At 44.5% G+C, this 17,460-nt stretch overlaps 1 protein-coding gene across 4 annotated transcripts in view; it reads right to left on the reverse strand.

Annotated features, from left to right (window-relative positions):
- Positions 1-17,460, reverse strand: part of LOC110513667 (dedicator of cytokinesis protein 1) — a 636,864-nt gene that overhangs the window by 172,194 nt on the left and 447,210 nt on the right. For all 4 annotated transcript variants that reach the window (XM_090228873.1, XM_090228870.1, XM_090228871.1 and 1 more), the window contains exon 32: positions 6,275-6,333. In XM_090228873.1, the coding sequence (XP_090084999.1) occupies positions 6,275-6,333 (59 nt within the window). The remainder of the gene's footprint in view (positions 1-6,274; positions 6,334-17,460) is intronic.

The following is a 17,460-nucleotide window of genomic DNA, read 5'->3' on the forward strand; positions in this document are numbered from 1 at the left end:
CAGGGACATAAACATGTATCTGGTGAGACGGTACAGTATGTTAAGTTGTCTTGGTGTAAACCACAGGAGGAAACTACTAGAGGGGCCCCCCAGGGACATAAACATGTATCTGGTGAGATGGTACAGTATGTTGGTGTGAACTACTAGAGGGCCCCCCAGGGACATAAACATGTATCTGGTGAGATGGTACAGTATGTTGGTGTAAACCACTAGAGGAAACTACTAGAGGGGCCCCCCCAGGGACATGAACATGTATCTGGTGAGATGGTACAGTATGTTGGTGTAAACTACTAGAGGGGCCCCCCAGGGCATGAACATGTATCTGGTGAGATGGTACAGTATGTTGGTGTAAACTACTAGAGGGGCCCCCAGGGACATGAACATGTATCTGGTGAGATGGTACAGTATGTTGGTGTAAACCACTAGAGGAAACTACTAGAGGGGCCCCCCCAGGGCATGAACATGTATCTGGTGAGATGGTACAGTATGTTGGTGTAAACCACTAGAGGAAACTACTAGAGGGGCCCCCCCAGGAAATGAACATGTATCTGGTGAGATGGTACAGTATGTTGGTGTAAACCACTAGAGGAAACTACTAGAGGGGCCCCCCCAGGGACATGAACATGTATCTGGTGAGATGGTACAGTATGTTAAATTGTCTTGGTGTAAACCACTGGAGGAAACTACTAGAGGAGCCCCCCCAGGGCATGAACATGTATCTGGTGAGATGGTACAGTATGTTGGTGTAAACCACTAGAGGGCCCCCCCCAGGGACATGAACATGTATCTGGTGAGATGGTACAGTATGTTGGTGTAAACTACTAGAGGGGCCCCCCAGGACATGAACATGTATCTGGTGAGATGGTACAGTATGTTAAGTTGTCTTGGTGTAAACCACTAGAGGAAACTACTAGAGGGCCTCCCCCCAGGGACATGAACATGTATCTGGTGAGATGGTACAGTATGTTGGTGTAAACCACTAGAGGAAACTACTAGAGGGCCCCCCCCCAGGGACATGAACATGTATCTGGTGAAATGGTACAGTATGTTGGTGTAAACTACTAGAGGGCCCCCCAGGGACATGAACATGTATCTGGTGAGATGGTACAGTATGTTAAGTTGTCTTGGTGTAAACCACTAGAGGAAACTACTAGAGGGCCCCCCCCCAGGGACATGAACATGTATCTGGTGAGATGGTACAGTATGTTGGTGTAAACCACTAGAGGAAACTACTAGAGGGCCCCCCCCCCAGGGACATGAACATGTATCTGGTGAGATGGTACAGTATGTTGGTGTAAACTACTAGAGGAAACTACTAGAGGGGCCCCCCAGGGACATGAACATGTATCTGGTGAGATGGTACAGTATGTTGGTGTAAACCACTGGAGGAACTACTAGAGGGCCCCCCCCCAGGGACATGAACATGTATCTGGTGAGATGGTACAGTATGTTGGTGTAAACTACTAGAGGAAACTACTAGAGGGCCCCCCCAGGGCATGAACATGTATCTGGTGAGATGGTACAGTATGTTGGTGTAAACTACTAGAGGAAACTACTAGAGGGCCCCCCCAGGGACATGAACATGTATCTGGTGAGATGGTACAGTATGTTGGTGTAAACTACTAGAGGAAACTACTAGAGGGCCCCCCAGGGACATGAACATGTATCTGGTGAGATGGTACAGTATGTTGGTGTAAACTACTAGAGGAAACTACTAGAGGGCCCCCCAGGGACATGAACATGTATCTGGTGAGATGGTACAGTATGTTGGTGTAAACTACTAGAGGGCCCCCCCAGGGACATGAACATGTATCTGGTGAGATGGTACAGTATGTTGGTGTAAACTACTAGAGGGGCCCCCCAGGGACATGTATCTGGTGAGATGGTACAGTATGTTGGTGTAAACTACTAGAGGGCCCCCCCAGGGACATGAACATGTATCTGGTGAGATGGTACAGTATGTTGGTGTAAACTACTAGAGGGCCCCCCAGGGCATGAACATGTATCTGGTGAGATGGTACAGTATGTTGGTGTAAACTACTAGAGGAAACTACTAGAGGGGCCCCCCGGGGACATGAACATGTATCTGGTGAGATGGTACAGTATGTTGGTGTAAACTACTAGAGGGGCCCCCCAGGGACATGAACATGTATCTGGTGAGATGGTACAGTATGTTGGTGTAAACCACTAGAGGAAACTACTAGAGGGGCCCCCCAGGGACATAAACATGTATCTGGTGAGATGGTACAGTATGTTGGTGTAAACCACTAGAGGAAACTACTAGAGGGCCCCCCCCAGGGACATAAACATGTATCTGGTGAGATGGTACAGTATGTTGGTGTAAACCACTAGAGGAAACTACTAGAGGGCCCCCCCAGGGCATGAACATGTATCTGGTGAGATGGTACAGTATGTTGGTGTAAACCACTAGAGGAAACTACTAGAGGGGCCCCCCCAGGAAATGAACATGTATCTGGTGAGATGGTACAGTATGTTGGTGTAAACCACTAGAGGAAACTACTAGAGGGGCCCCCCCAGGAAATGAACATGTATCTGGTGAGATGGTACAGTATGTTGGTGTAAACCACTAGAGGAAACTACTAGAGGGGCCCCCCCAGGGACATAAACATGTATCTGGTGAGATGGTACAGTATGTTGGTGTAAACCACTGGAGGAAACTACTAGAGGAGCCCCCCCAGGGCATGAACATGTATCTGGTGAGATGGTACAGTATGTTGGTGTAAACCACTAGAGGGCCCCCCCCAGGGACATGAACATGTATCTGGTGAGATGGTACAGTATGTTGGTGTAAACTACTAGAGGGGCCCCCCAGGACATGAACATGTATCTGGTGAGATGGTACAGTATGTTAAGTTGTCTTGGTGTAAACCACTAGAGGAAACTACTAGAGGGCCTCCCCCCAGGGACATGAACATGTATCTGGTGAGATGGTACAGTATGTTGGTGTAAACCACTAGAGGAAACTACTAGAGGGCCCCCCCCCAGGGACATGAACATGTATCTGGTGAAATGGTACAGTATGTTGGTGTAAACTACTAGAGGGCCCCCCAGGGACATGAACATGTATCTGGTGAGATGGTACAGTATGTTAAGTTGTCTTGGTGTAAACCACTAGAGGAAACTACTAGAGGGCCCCCCCCCAGGGACATGAACATGTATCTGGTGAGATGGTACAGTATGTTGGTGTAAACCACTAGAGGAAACTACTAGAGGGCCCCCCCCCAGGGACATGAACATGTATCTGGTGAGATGGTACAGTATGTTGGTGTAAACTACTAGAGGAAACTACTAGAGGGGCCCCCCAGGGACATGAACATGTATCTGGTGAGATGGTACAGTATGTTGGTGTAAACCACTGGAGGAACTACTAGAGGGCCCCCCCCCAGGGACATGAACATGTATCTGGTGAGATGGTACAGTATGTTGGTGTAAACTACTAGAGGAAACTACTAGAGGGCCCCCCCAGGGCATGAACATGTATCTGGTGAGATGGTACAGTATGTTGGTGTAAACTACTAGAGGAAACTACTAGAGGGCCCCCCCAGGGACATGAACATGTATCTGGTGAGATGGTACAGTATGTTGGTGTAAACTACTAGAGGAAACTACTAGAGGGCCCCCCAGGGACATGAACATGTATCTGGTGAGATGGTACAGTATGTTGGTGTAAACTACTAGAGGAAACTACTAGAGGGCCCCCCAGGGACATGAACATGTATCTGGTGAGATGGTACAGTATGTTGGTGTAAACTACTAGAGGGCCCCCCCAGGGACATGAACATGTATCTGGTGAGATGGTACAGTATGTTGGTGTAAACTACTAGAGGGGCCCCCCAGGGACATGAACATGTATCTGGTGAGATGGTACAGTATGTTGGTGTAAACTACTAGAGGGCCCCCCCAGGGACATGAACATGTATCTGGTGAGATGGTACAGTATGTTGGTGTAAACTACTAGAGGGCCCCCCAGGGCATGAACATGTATCTGGTGAGATGGTACAGTATGTTGGTGTAAACTACTAGAGGAAACTACTAGAGGGGCCCCCCGGGGACATGAACATGTATCTGGTGAGATGGTACAGTATGTTGGTGTAAACTACTAGAGGGGCCCCCCAGGGACATGAACATGTATCTGGTGAGATGGTACAGTATGTTGGTGTAAACCACTAGAGGAAACTACTAGAGGGGCCCCCCAGGGACATAAACATGTATCTGGTGAGATGGTACAGTATGTTGGTGTAAACCACTAGAGGAAACTACTAGAGGGCCCCCCCCAGGGACATAAACATGTATCTGGTGAGATGGTACAGTATGTTGGTGTAAACCACTAGAGGAAACTACTAGAGGGCCCCCCCAGGGCATGAACATGTATCTGGTGAGATGGTACAGTATGTTGGTGTAAACCACAGGAGGGGCCCCCCCCAGGGGCATAAACATGTATCTGTCGTCCCTCCAGTTTCTTTTCAGTGTTCATCAGCGTTTTGATTGACATTCAGAAGATGAGAGGTGATTTTCCTGAGAAAAGCCTCAGGTCCAAAACCAGAATTACTTGAATTATGAAAACACTGGTGTGGGAACCAATACGACATCACGGTAAGAGTTGTAATTAAGAAAGAGAGAGCATGAGAGAAATAGAAAAGCAGAGACTGATTACCTATTTGAAGGAACAGAACAGGTCTATTCAAACTAACACCTTGTCATTATCTGACTCCTTTGTGATGTCTCTGCTGTAGTTCTGCTTCCACAACAACAACATGAGGCCAATTAACCCAGGATCCGACCATCTATTCTCTATCCTTAGTCCTTCCTGTTTTCACAAACAACCTGGTAACCCATGATCCGACCCTCTATTCTCTATTCTTAGTCCTTCCTGTTTTCACTAACAACCTGGTAACACATGATCCGACCCTGTATTCTCTATTCTTAGTCCTTCCTGTTTTCACTAACAACCTGGTAACACATGATCCGACCCTGTATTCTCTATCCTTAGTCCTTCCTGTTTTCACTAACAACCTGGTAACCCATGATCCGACCCTCTATTCTCTATTCTTAGTCCTTCCTGTTTTCACTAACAACCTGGTAACCCATGATCCGACCCTCTATTCTCTATCCTTAGTCCTTCCTGTTTTCACTAACAACCTGTTAACCCATGATCTGACCCTCTATTCTTAGTCCTTCCTGTTTTCACTAACAACCTGGTAACCCATGATCCGACCCTCTATTCTCTATCCTTAGTCCTTCCTGTTTTCACTAACAACCTGGTAACCCAAGATCCGACCAGCTTGTTAGCTAACGTTACATGACGTGTGTACAACACCCGTTGAGTGTGCTCTCCGAGATCGAAACGAGATGGGTGGGGCTAAAGCTTAAGAGGGTGTGAACGATGCTGAATGGGTGTAGACAAAGAGGAGCTCTTCACTAGATACCAAAACATTCAAAGGCCATTTTTTCTAAAAGTGAGTTTACAAGTTCATCAACTTTTAAAGGAAAATGACTTTCCCATTTTTTCCTCTTTGTCTACACCCATTCAGCATGATATACTATTTTGTAGCTCTGAGGCTCTACTTTTATCCACGGTAAAAAAGCTATATGATACAGTCATTGTTTCAACTGGCTAGCCAGCTAACGTAATATTAGATAGCCAGCTAACTTAACGTTAGCTAGCTAGATAGCACGCTAGATACCAAACAGGAAATGGTTTAGAAAGTTGTTTTTAGTTGCCTGGTTTGTTAGATTGACATTTAATAAGTAAAGTTTTAAACAGATGGGTTATTGGTATTGAAATACACCTGTTATGCTGTTTTGGACCACCGGGCTGATGTCATGCAGCCTGTCGTTTTTGTGTTTATACTTTTTCATAACGATAAAGACAAGTTTAATGTTCACGATGTCGACTGCCACAACTGTCTACAGACATGTTGATATACGTAGTATAAACCAGCCTTTAGTCTTGAAATATTTGGTTGTTTACTAAACTGCCGGTACTCACTCTGTTTAGCACATGGCCTCACATGTGAAAGAAGGGCTCTCCAGTAGGTGTACCAAAACATTCAAGGGCCATTTTCTCAAAAGTGGGGTTACAAGTTTATCATCTTCCAAAGCAGAATTACTTTCCTATTGTTCCTCAACAGTAGTGTTATGATATACCATTTTCTATCTCTGAGTCTCTACTTTTAAAAAACACCGGATGGAGCCGGTCGGTCACATACGTTAGTTGAATACATATGAAGAACATGAAATAGATGATTCATACCTAGATTATACCACATGTCTCTGATCTCAAAGCCGATCTGTCTCCTCATGTCCTGGTACCTGAAACACACAGAAACACACATGCATTTACATACACTGATGCCAACCACTGTCCTGTACTAGTGACCAGTCCAACATGGTTAACTGTCCTGCACAAGTGACCAGTCCAACATGGTTAACTGTCCTGTACTAGTGGTCCAACATGGTTAACTGTCCTGTACTAGTGGTCCAACATGGTTAACTGTCCTGTACTAGTGGTCCAACATGGTTAACTGTCCTGTACTAGTTGTCCAACATGGTTAACTGTCCTGTACTAGTGGTCCAACATGGTTAACTGTCCTGTACTAGTGACCAGTCCAACATGGTTACCTGTCCTGTACTGGTGACCAGTCCAACGTGGTTAACTGTCCTGTACTAGTGACCAGTCCAACATGGTTAACTGTCCTGCACAAGTGACCAGTCCAACATGGTTAACTGTCCTGTACTAGTGGTCCAACATGGTTAACTGTCCTGTACTAGTGGTCCAACATGGTTAACTGTCCTGTACTAGTGGTCCAACATGGTTAACTGTCCTGTACTAGTTGTCCAACATGGTTAACTGTCCTGTACTAGTGGTCCAACATGGTTAACTGTCCTGTACTAGTGACCAGTCCAACATGGTTAACTGTCCTGTACTGGTGACCAGTCCAACGTGGTTAACTGTCCTGTACTAGTGACCAGTCCAACATGGTTAACTGTCCTGCACAAGTGACCAGTCCAACATGGTTAACTGTCCTGTACTAGTGGTCCAACATGGTTAACTGTCCTGTACTAGTGGTCCAACATGGTTAACTGTCCTGTACTAGTGGTCCAACATGGCTAACTGTCCTGTACTAGTTGTCCAACATGGTTAACTATCCTGTACTAGTGGTCCAACATGGTTAACTGTCCTGTACTAGTGACCAGTCCAACATGGTTAACTGTCCTGTACTAGTGACCAGTCCAACATGGTTAACTGTCCTGTACTAGTGGTCCAACATGGTTAACTGTCCTGTACTAGTGACCAGTCCAACATGGTTAACTGTCCTGTACTGGTGACCAGTCCAACGTGGTTAACTGTCCTGTACTAGTGATCCAACATGGTTAACTGTCCTGTACTAGTGGCTCAACATGGTTAACTGTCCTGTACTAGTGGTCCAACATGGTTAACTATCCTGTACTAGTGACCAGTCTAACATGGTTAACTGTCCTGTACTAGTGGTCCAACATGGTTAACTGTCCTGTACTAGTGACCAGTCCAACATGGTTAACTGTCCTGTACTAGTGACCAGTCCAACATGGTTAACTGTCCTGTACTAGTGACCAGTCCAACATGGTTAACTGTCCTGTACTAGTGGTCCAACATGGTTAACTGTCTGTACTAGTGGTCCAACATGGTTAACTGTCCTGTACTAGTGGTCCAACATGGTTAACTGTCCTGTACTAGTGGTCCAACATGGTTAACTGTCCTGTACCAGTGACCAGTCCAACATGGTTAACTGTCTTGTACTAGTAACCAGTCCAACATGGTTAACTGTCCTGTACTAGTGGTCCAACATGGTTAACTGTCCTGTACCAGTGACCAGTCCAACATGGTTAACTGTCCTGTACTAGTGGTCCAACATGGTTAACTGTCCTGTACTTGTGGTCCAACATGGTTAACTGTCCTGTACTAGTGGTCCAACATGGTTAACTGTCCTGTACTAGTTGTCCAACATGGTTAACTGTCCTGTACTGGTGACCAGTCGAACGTGGTTAACTGTCCTGTACTAGTGACAAGTAACATGGTTAACTGTCCTGCACAAGTGACCAGTCCAACATGGTTAACTGTCCTGTACTAGTGGTCCAACATGGTTAACTGTCCTGTACTAGTGGTCCAACATGGTTAACTGTCCTGTACTAGTTGTCCAACATGGTTAACTATCCTGTACTAGTGGTCCAACATGGTTAACTGTCCTGTACTAGTGACCAGTCCAACATGGTTAACTGTCCTGTACTAGTGACCAGTCCAACATGGTTAACTGTCCTGTACTAGTGGTCCAACATGGTTAACTGTCCTGTACTAGTGACCAGTCCAACATGGTTAACTGTCCTGTACTGGTGACCAGTCCAACGTGGTTAAATGTCCTGTACTAGTGATCCAACATGGTTAACTGTCCTGTACTAGTGGTTCAACATGGTTAACTGTCCTGTACTAGTGGTCCAACATGGTTAACTATCCTGTACTAGTGACCAGTCTAACATGGTTAACTGTCCTGTACTAGTGGTCCAACATGGTTAACTGTCCTGTACTAGTGACCAATCCAACATGGTTAACTGTCCTGTACTAGTGACCAGTCCAACATGGTTAACTGTCCTGTACTAGTGACCAGTCCAACATGGTTAACTGTCCTGTACTAGTGGTCCAACATGGTTAACTGTCTGTACTAGTGGTCCAACATGGTTAACTGTCCTGTACTAGTGGTCCAACATGGTTAACTGTCCTGTACTAGTGGTCCAACATGGTTAACTGTCCTGTACCAGTGACCAGTCCAACATGGTTAACTGTCCTGTACTAGTGACCAGTCCAACATGGTTAACTGTCCTGTACTAGTGGTCCAACATGGTTAACTGTCCTGTACTAGTGACCAGTCCAACATGGTTAACTGTCCTGTACTAGTGGTCCAACATGGTTAACTGTCCTGTACTAGTGGTCCAACATGGTTAACTGTCCTGTACTAGTGACCAGTCCAACATGGTTAACTGTCCTGTACTAGTGACCAGTCCAACATGGTTAACTGTCCTGTACTAGTGACCAGTCCAACATGGTTAACTGTCCTGTACTAGTGGTCCAACATGGTTAACTGTCCTGTACTAGTGACCAGTCCAACATGGTTAACTGTCCTGTACTAGTGACCAGTCCAACATGGTTAACTGTCCTGTACTAGTGGTCCAACATGGTTAACTGTCCTGTACTAGTGGTCCAACATGGTTAACTGTCCTGTACTAGTGGTCCAACATGGTTAACTGTCCTGTACTAGTTGTCCAACATGGTTAACTGTCCTGTACTAGTGGTCCAACATGGTTAACTGTCCTGTACTAGTGACCAGTCCAACATGGTTAACTGTCCTGTACTAGTGGTCCAACATGGTTAACTGTCCTGTACTAGTGGTCCAACATGGTTAACTGTCCTGTACTAGTGGTCCAACATGGTTAACTGTCCTGTACTAGTGACCAGTCCAACATGGTTAACTGTCCTGTACTAGTGACCAGTCCAACATGGTTAACTGTCCTGTACTAGTGACCAGTCCAACATGGTTAACTGTCCTGTACTAGTGGTCCAACATGGTTAACTGTCCTGTACTAGTGACCAGTCCAACATGGTTAACTGTCCTGTACTAGTGACCAGTCCAACATGGTTAACTGTCCTGTACTAGTGGTCCAACATGGTTAACTGTCCTGTACTAGTGGTCCAACATGGTTAACTGTCCTGTACTAGTTGTCCAACATGGTTAACTGTCCTGTACTAGTGGTCCAACATGGTTAACTGTCCTGTACTAGTGACCAGTCCAACATGGTTAACTGTCCTGTACTAGTGGTCCAACATGGTTAACTGTCCTGTACCAGTGACCAGTCCAACATGGTTAACTGTCCTGTACTAGTGACCAGTCCAACATGGTTAACTGTCCTGTACTAGTGACCAGTACAACATGGTTAACTGTCCTGTACCAGTGACCAGTCCAACATGGTTAACTGTCCTGTACCAGTGACCAGTCCAACATGGTTAACTGTCCTGTACTAGTGACCAGTCCAACATGGTTAACTGTCCTGTACTAGTGACCAGTCCAACATGGTTAACTGTCCTGTACTAGTGATGTACTAGTGACCAGTCCAACATGGTTAACTGTCCTGTACTAGTGACCAGTCCAACATGGTTTATTGACAATAAGTACTATAGGAGGGTGAACAACTGGTTCCCACTTTAAACAAAGTACAACTTATAAAGGCTTTATACAAAGTACATACAGGCTTTATAAGCACCCCAGTGTATAAAGGGTGACATAACCATTCCCAGTGAATTGCCAATTGTGACATAACACACTATGTATGTTTATACACGATTTATACAGTATGAGATGCTTATAGATCATTTGTGAATCCTTTATGTAGTGCTTATGAAGCCTTTATAACGCTATATAACCTGTGAAGAATATTTCAAGAGCAGCATCATAACAAATCTGAAACTTTTTTGTCCCAAAAAATGGGATGCAGAAAAACGAACGTGTTTTTGTCACTTCTCGATGAGACGACTGCAACGCTCTACTGTCTGGCTACTTCTATATTAGACTACCGCAACGCTCTACTGTCTGGCTACTTCTATATTAGACTACTGCAAGACTCTACTGTCTGGCTACTTCTATATTAGACTACTGCAATGCTCTACTGTCTGGCTACTTCTATATTAGACTACTGCAACACTCTACTGTCTGGCTACTTCTATATTAGACTACTGCAACACTCTACTGTCTGGCTACTTCTATATTAGACTACTGCAACACTCTACTGCCTGGCTACTTCTATATTAGACTACTGCTATGCTCTACTGTCTGGCTACTTCTATATTAGACTACTGCAACACTGTACTGTCTGGCTACTTCTATATTAGACTACTGCTATGCTCTACTGTCTGGCTACTTCTATATTAGACTACTGCTATGCTCTACTGTCTGGCTAATTCTATATTAGACTACTGCAACACTCTACTGTCTGGCTACTTCTATATTAGACTACTGCAATGCTCTGTCTGGCTACTTCTATATTAGACTACTGCTATGCTCTACTGTCTGGCTACTTCTATATTAGACTACTGCTATGCTCTACTGTCTGGCTACTTCTATATTAGACTACTGCAACGCTCTACTGTCTGGCTACTTCTATATTAGACTACTGCAATGCTCTACTGTCTGGCTACTTCTATATTAGACTACTGCAACGCTCTACTGTCTGGCTACTTCTATATTAGACTACTGCAACACTCTACTGTCTGGCTACTTCTATATTAGACTACTGCAATGCTCTACTGTCTGGCTACTTCTATATTAGACTACTGCAATGCTCTACTGTCTGGCTACTTCTATATTAGACTACTGCAACCCTCTACTGTCTGGCTACTTCTATATTAGACTACTGCAACGCTCTACTGTCTGGCTACTTCTATATTAGACTACTGCAACACTCTACTGTCTGGCTACTTCTATATTAGACTACTGCAACACTCTACTGCCTGGCTACTTCTATATTAGACTACTGCAACACTCTACTGTCTGGCTACTTCTATATTAGACTACTGCAACACTCTACTGTCTGGCTACTTCTATATTAGACTACTGCAACACTCTACTGTCTGGCTACTTCTATATTAGACTACTGCAACACTCTACTGTCTGGCTACTTCTATATTAGACTACTGCAACCCTCTACTGTCTGGCTACTTCTATATTAGACTACTGCAACGCTCTACTGTCTGGCTACTTCTATATTAGACTACTGCAACACTCTACTGTCTGGCTACTTCTATATTAGACTACTGCAACACTCTACTGCCTGGCTACTTCTATATTAGACTACTGCAACACTCTACTGCCTGGCTACTTCTATATTAGACTACTGCAACGCTCTACTGTCTGGCTACTTCTATATTAGGCTACTGCAACGCTCTAGTCTCTGGCTACTTCTATATTAGACTACTGCAACACTCTACTGTCTGGCTACTTCTATATTAGACTACTGCAATGCTCTACTGTCTGGCTACTCCTATATTAGACTACTGCAATGCTCTACTGTCTGGCTACTTCTATATTAGACTACTGCAATGCTCTACTGTCTGGCTACTTCTAGATCAGACTACTGCAACGCTCTAGTCTCTGGCTACCCGGATAAAGAACTACATAAACATCAGCTAGTTCTCAATGGCTGCTAGAATCTTGACTAGAACCCCAAAATTCCATCCTATTGCTCCAGTGCTAGCCTTTCTACACTGGCTTCCTGTTAAGGCAAGGACTGATTTCAAGGTGTTACTGCTAACCTACAAAGCATTACATGGGCTTGCTCCTACCTGCCTCTCTGATTTGGTCCTGCCATACATACCTACACGTACGCTACGGTCACAAGATGCAGGCCTCCTAATTGTCCCTAGAATTTCTAAGCAAACAGCAGGAGGCAGGGTTTTCTCCTATAGAGCTCCATTTTTATGGAATGGTCTGCTTATCCATGTGAGAGACGTAGACTCGGTCGTGACCTTTAAGTCTGTACTGAAGACTCCTATGGCCCAGGGTTGTGAAGGTGAATGGCAAGGCACTGGCATGACGAACTGCCCTTGCTGTCTCTGCCTGGCCGGTTCCCCTCTCTCCACTGGGATTCTCTGCCTCTAACCCGATATCGGGGGCTGAGTCACTTACTACTCGTGGTAGTAAGTTTGTGGTCTGGTGATATCATTCCCCCCCCCGTGCTTCTACCTCTGCATTGCTTGCTGTTTGGGGTTTCAGGCTGGGTTTCTGTACAACACTTTGTGACATCTGCTGATGTAAGAAGGGCTTTATAAATACATTTGATTTATAAAGCGTGACCAAAAACATCTATAACCATCACTCACTCAGACAAACAGATTCAGTAATCACATACAGTGCCTTCAGAAAGTATTCAGACCCATTGACTTTTCCCACATTTTGTTACGTCACAGCCTTATTCTAAAACGTATGAAAAACAAAATCCTCAGCAATCTACTCACAATAACCCCATAATGACATCACAATACCCCATAATGACATCACAATACCCCATAATGACATCACAATACCCCATAATGACATCACAATACCCCATAATGACATCACAATACCCCATAATGACATCACAATACCCCATAATGACATCACAATACCCCATAATGACATCACAATACCCCCATAATGACATCACAATACCCCATAAGGACATCACAATACCCCATAATGACATCACAATACCCCATAATGACATCACAATACCCCATAATGACATCACAATACCCCATAATGACATCACAATACCCCATAAGGACATCACAATACCCCATAATGACATCACAATACCCCATAATGACATCACAATACCCCATAATGACATCACAATACCCCCATAATGACATCACAATACCCCCATAATGACATCACAATACCCCATAATGACATCACAATACCCCATAATGACATCACAATAACCCATAATGACATCACAATACCCCATAATGACATCACAAAACCCCATAATGACATCACAATACCCCATAATGACATCACAATACCCCATAATGACATCACACTACCCCATAATGACATCACAATACCCCATAATGACATCACAATACCCCCATAATGGCATCACAATACCCCCATAATGACATCACAATACCCCCATAATGACATCACAATACCCCATAATGACATCACAATACCCCATAATGACATCACAATAACCCATAATGACATCACAATACCCCATAATGACATCACAAAACCCCATAATGACATCACAATACCCCATAATGACATCACAATACCCCATAATGACAATGAGCGATGCTGCAAATGCATTAACAATAAAAAACTGAAATATGACATTTAGGTAAGTATTCAGACCCTTCGCTATGAGACTTGAAATTGAGCTCAGGTGCATCTTGTTTCCATTTTTCATCCTTGAGATGTTTCTACAACTTGATTGGAGTCCACCTGGGGTAAATGCAATTGATTGGACATGATTTGGAAAGGCACTTACCTGTCTATATAAGGTCCCGAAGTTGACAGTGAATGTCAGAGCAAAAAACCAAGCCATGAGGTTAAACAAATTGTCCGTAGAGCTCCGAGACAGGATTGTGTCGAGGCACAGATCTGGGGAAGGGTACCAAAACATGGCTGCAGCATTGAAGGTCCCCAAAAACACAGTGGCCTCCATCATTCTTAAATGGAAGAATTTCGGAACCACCAAGACTCTTCCTGGACCTGGCCGCACGGCCAAACTGAGCAATCGGGGAAGAAGGGCCTTTGTCAAGGAGGTGACCAAGAACCTAATGGTCATTCTAACAGAGCTCTAGAGCTCCCCTGTGGAGATGGGAGGACCTTCCAGAAGGACAACCATCACTGCAGCACTCCACCAATCAGGCCTTTATGGTAGAGTGGCCAGACAGAAACCACTCCTCTGTAAAAGCCCGCTTGGAGTTTGCCAAAAGGTACCTAAAGATTATCAGACCATGAGAAACATGATTTTCTGGTCTGATGAAACCAAGATTAAACTATTTCGTCCTGAATGGCAAGAGTCAAGTTTGGAGGAAACCTGGCACCTTCCCTACGATGAAGCATGGTGGTGGCAGCATCATGCTGTGGGGTTGTTTTAGTCGGGATCGAGGCAAAGATGAACGGAGCAAAGAACAGAGAGATCCTTGATGAAAACCTGCTGATAAATCAACCTCAGTGAGTGCAGCCATCTCAAATAAAACTGAAGGACCTCGGCGTTACTCTGGACCCTGATCTCTCTTTTGAAGAACATATCAAGACTGTTTCAAGGACAGCTTTTTTCCATCTACGTAACATTGCAAAAATCAGAAACTTTCTGTCCAAAAATGATGCAGAAAAATGTATCCATGCTTTTGTCACTTCTAGGTTAGACTACTGCAATGCTCTACTTTCCGGCTACCCGGATAAAGCACTAAATAAACTTCAGTTAGTGCTAAATACGGCTGCTAGAATCCTGACTAGAAGCAAAACATTTGATCATATTACTCCAGTGCTAGCCTCCCTACACTGGCTTCCTGTTAAGGTTAGGGCTGATTTCAAGGTTTTACTGCTAACCTACAAAGCATTACATGGGCTTTCTCATGTCTTTCCGATTTGGTCCTGCCGTACATACCTACACGTAAACAGCTGGAGACAGGGTTTACTCCTATAGAGCTCAATTTTTACGGAATGGCTCAAGACCTCAGACTGGGGCGAAGGTTCACCATCCAACAGGACAACGAACCTAAGCACACAGCCAAGACAACGCAGGAGCTGCTTCGGGGATGAGTCTCTGAATGTCCTTGAGTGGCCCAGCCAGAGCCCGGACTTGAACCCTAAAGACTGTAATTACTGCCAAAGGTGCAGGTGTAAAGGGTCTGAATACTTGTGTAAATGTGATTTCTGTTTTTTTAATTTTTTTATACATTAGCAAAAAAAATCTAAAAACCTGTTTTTGCTATGCCGTTATGGGTTATTGTGTGTAGGTTTATGAGAAAAAGTAATAATGTAATCAATTTTAGCATAAGGCTGTAACGTTACAAAACGGGTAGAAAGTCAAGGGGTCTGAATACTTTCCGAAAGCCCTGTACATTAGAACTCATAACATATCAGATCTCAAAGCCTAAAAGTGGCTTTTACTAGGAAGCATATTCTGTATCAACAATGACAGAGAAGAAAACATTTAGGTGATCGGTACTGTGTTCCAATCCGACAAAAGGATCTGCATCAACTCATATACAAGTGTTTTACCAGGAAATATCCCCAAAAGGTTATTCTATATCCCTCCAACTGTTCCACTGCCTGTTTTCATTGTTGCCCTCTAATTAAGGACCAGGTGGGGTGATATTAATGACCAGGGCCTGATTTAGACCTGGGACACCAGGTGGGGTGATATTAATGATCAGGGCGTGATTTAGACCTGGGACACCAGGTGGGGTGATATTAATGATATGGGCCTGATTTAGACCTGGGACACCAGGTGGGTGATATTAATGACCAGAGCCTGATTTAGACCTGGGACACCAGGTGGGGTGATATTAATGATATGGGCCTGATTTAGACCTGGGACACCAGGTGGGTGATATTAATGACCAGGGCCTGATTTAGACCTGGGACACCAGGTGGAGGGATATTAATGACCAGGGCCTGAATTAGACCTGGGACACCAGGTGGGGTGATATTAATGACCAGAGCCTGATTTAGACCTGGGACACCAGGTGGGGTGATATTAATGATATGGGCCTGATTTAGACCTGGGACACCAGGTGGGTGATATTAATGACCAGAGCCTGATTTAGACCTGGGACACCAGGTGGGGTGATATTAATGATATGGGCCTGATTTAGACCTGGGACACCAGGTGGGTGATATTAATGACCAGGGCCTGATTTAGACCTGGGACACCAGGTGGGGTGATATTAATGATCAGGGCCTGATTTAGACCTGGGACACCAGGTGGGTGATATTAATGATCAGGTAGAACAGAATACCAGCAGGCTCCAGATCTCATAGGGTCAAAGTTGAATACCCCTGTTCTATATTAACAAAGATAAGGTTTACAAAAACAAAACATTTTGGAGAGTGGAATTCAGGATTTATTTAAATAACCGAAAGCAATGCCTGTGTTGTGTGGATTAAGATACAGTAGGTTTTAGTATAAAACAATCCTTTATGGGAGGATGAAGAGGAGGGGAAGTTACACTGACAGTAACTGACTAACTCTGAGAGAAAGGAGGACCAGGGAGGAAACGAGTGGACACATGAGGAGAGTGACAGTGAAAGCGAGGAGAGAAGGACTGAGTAGGACAGAGGGTGACTGAAAAAGAAGAGAACAAGCAGTGAGAGAGACAGTAATTGCAATACACTCACATTGTCATTGCCAGGGTTTGTTTTTTTTGTCTGTAATGAACAGGAAACAAGGGTTCCTGACTGAATTTAACAGACACAGCGATTCAGTTCACTCAGGACATGTCTGAAATCACTTTAACTACAACAACAAAATGGTGGCCAACTTTAAAGCAGTCTTCCACAGCAGTCTACCATATCCTTCACCTATCTGGTCACTGCCGTCATGAGTAAGGAGGCAGAATTCTGGTAACTGATTGGATGATTCTGGCATTTCCTGCTTATTCCCCCTTAATTCAAGGAATCTTTAAAACAGGATTTCTGGGAAAGCAGGGAATTTGGGGAAAGTTCCAGGCATTTGGCAACCGTAGTCATGGAGACCGTTGAACAATCCTGAGACATAGCCACCGACTGATTGACTAGCTGGCTGACTGTGACTGGCTGGCTGGCACGTACTGTGGCTGATTGGCTGAATGAATGACTTATTGGCTGGCTTACTGTGACTGACAGACTAGCTGGCTGATTGACTGACTGGCTT

The sequence above is a fragment of the Oncorhynchus mykiss genome, unplaced genomic scaffold (assembly GCF_057628025.1).
Source record: "Oncorhynchus mykiss isolate SJ-2025 unplaced genomic scaffold, ASM5762802v1 scaffold103, whole genome shotgun sequence".
In the NCBI taxonomy this organism is placed as follows: Eukaryota; Metazoa; Chordata; class Actinopteri; order Salmoniformes; family Salmonidae; genus Oncorhynchus; species Oncorhynchus mykiss.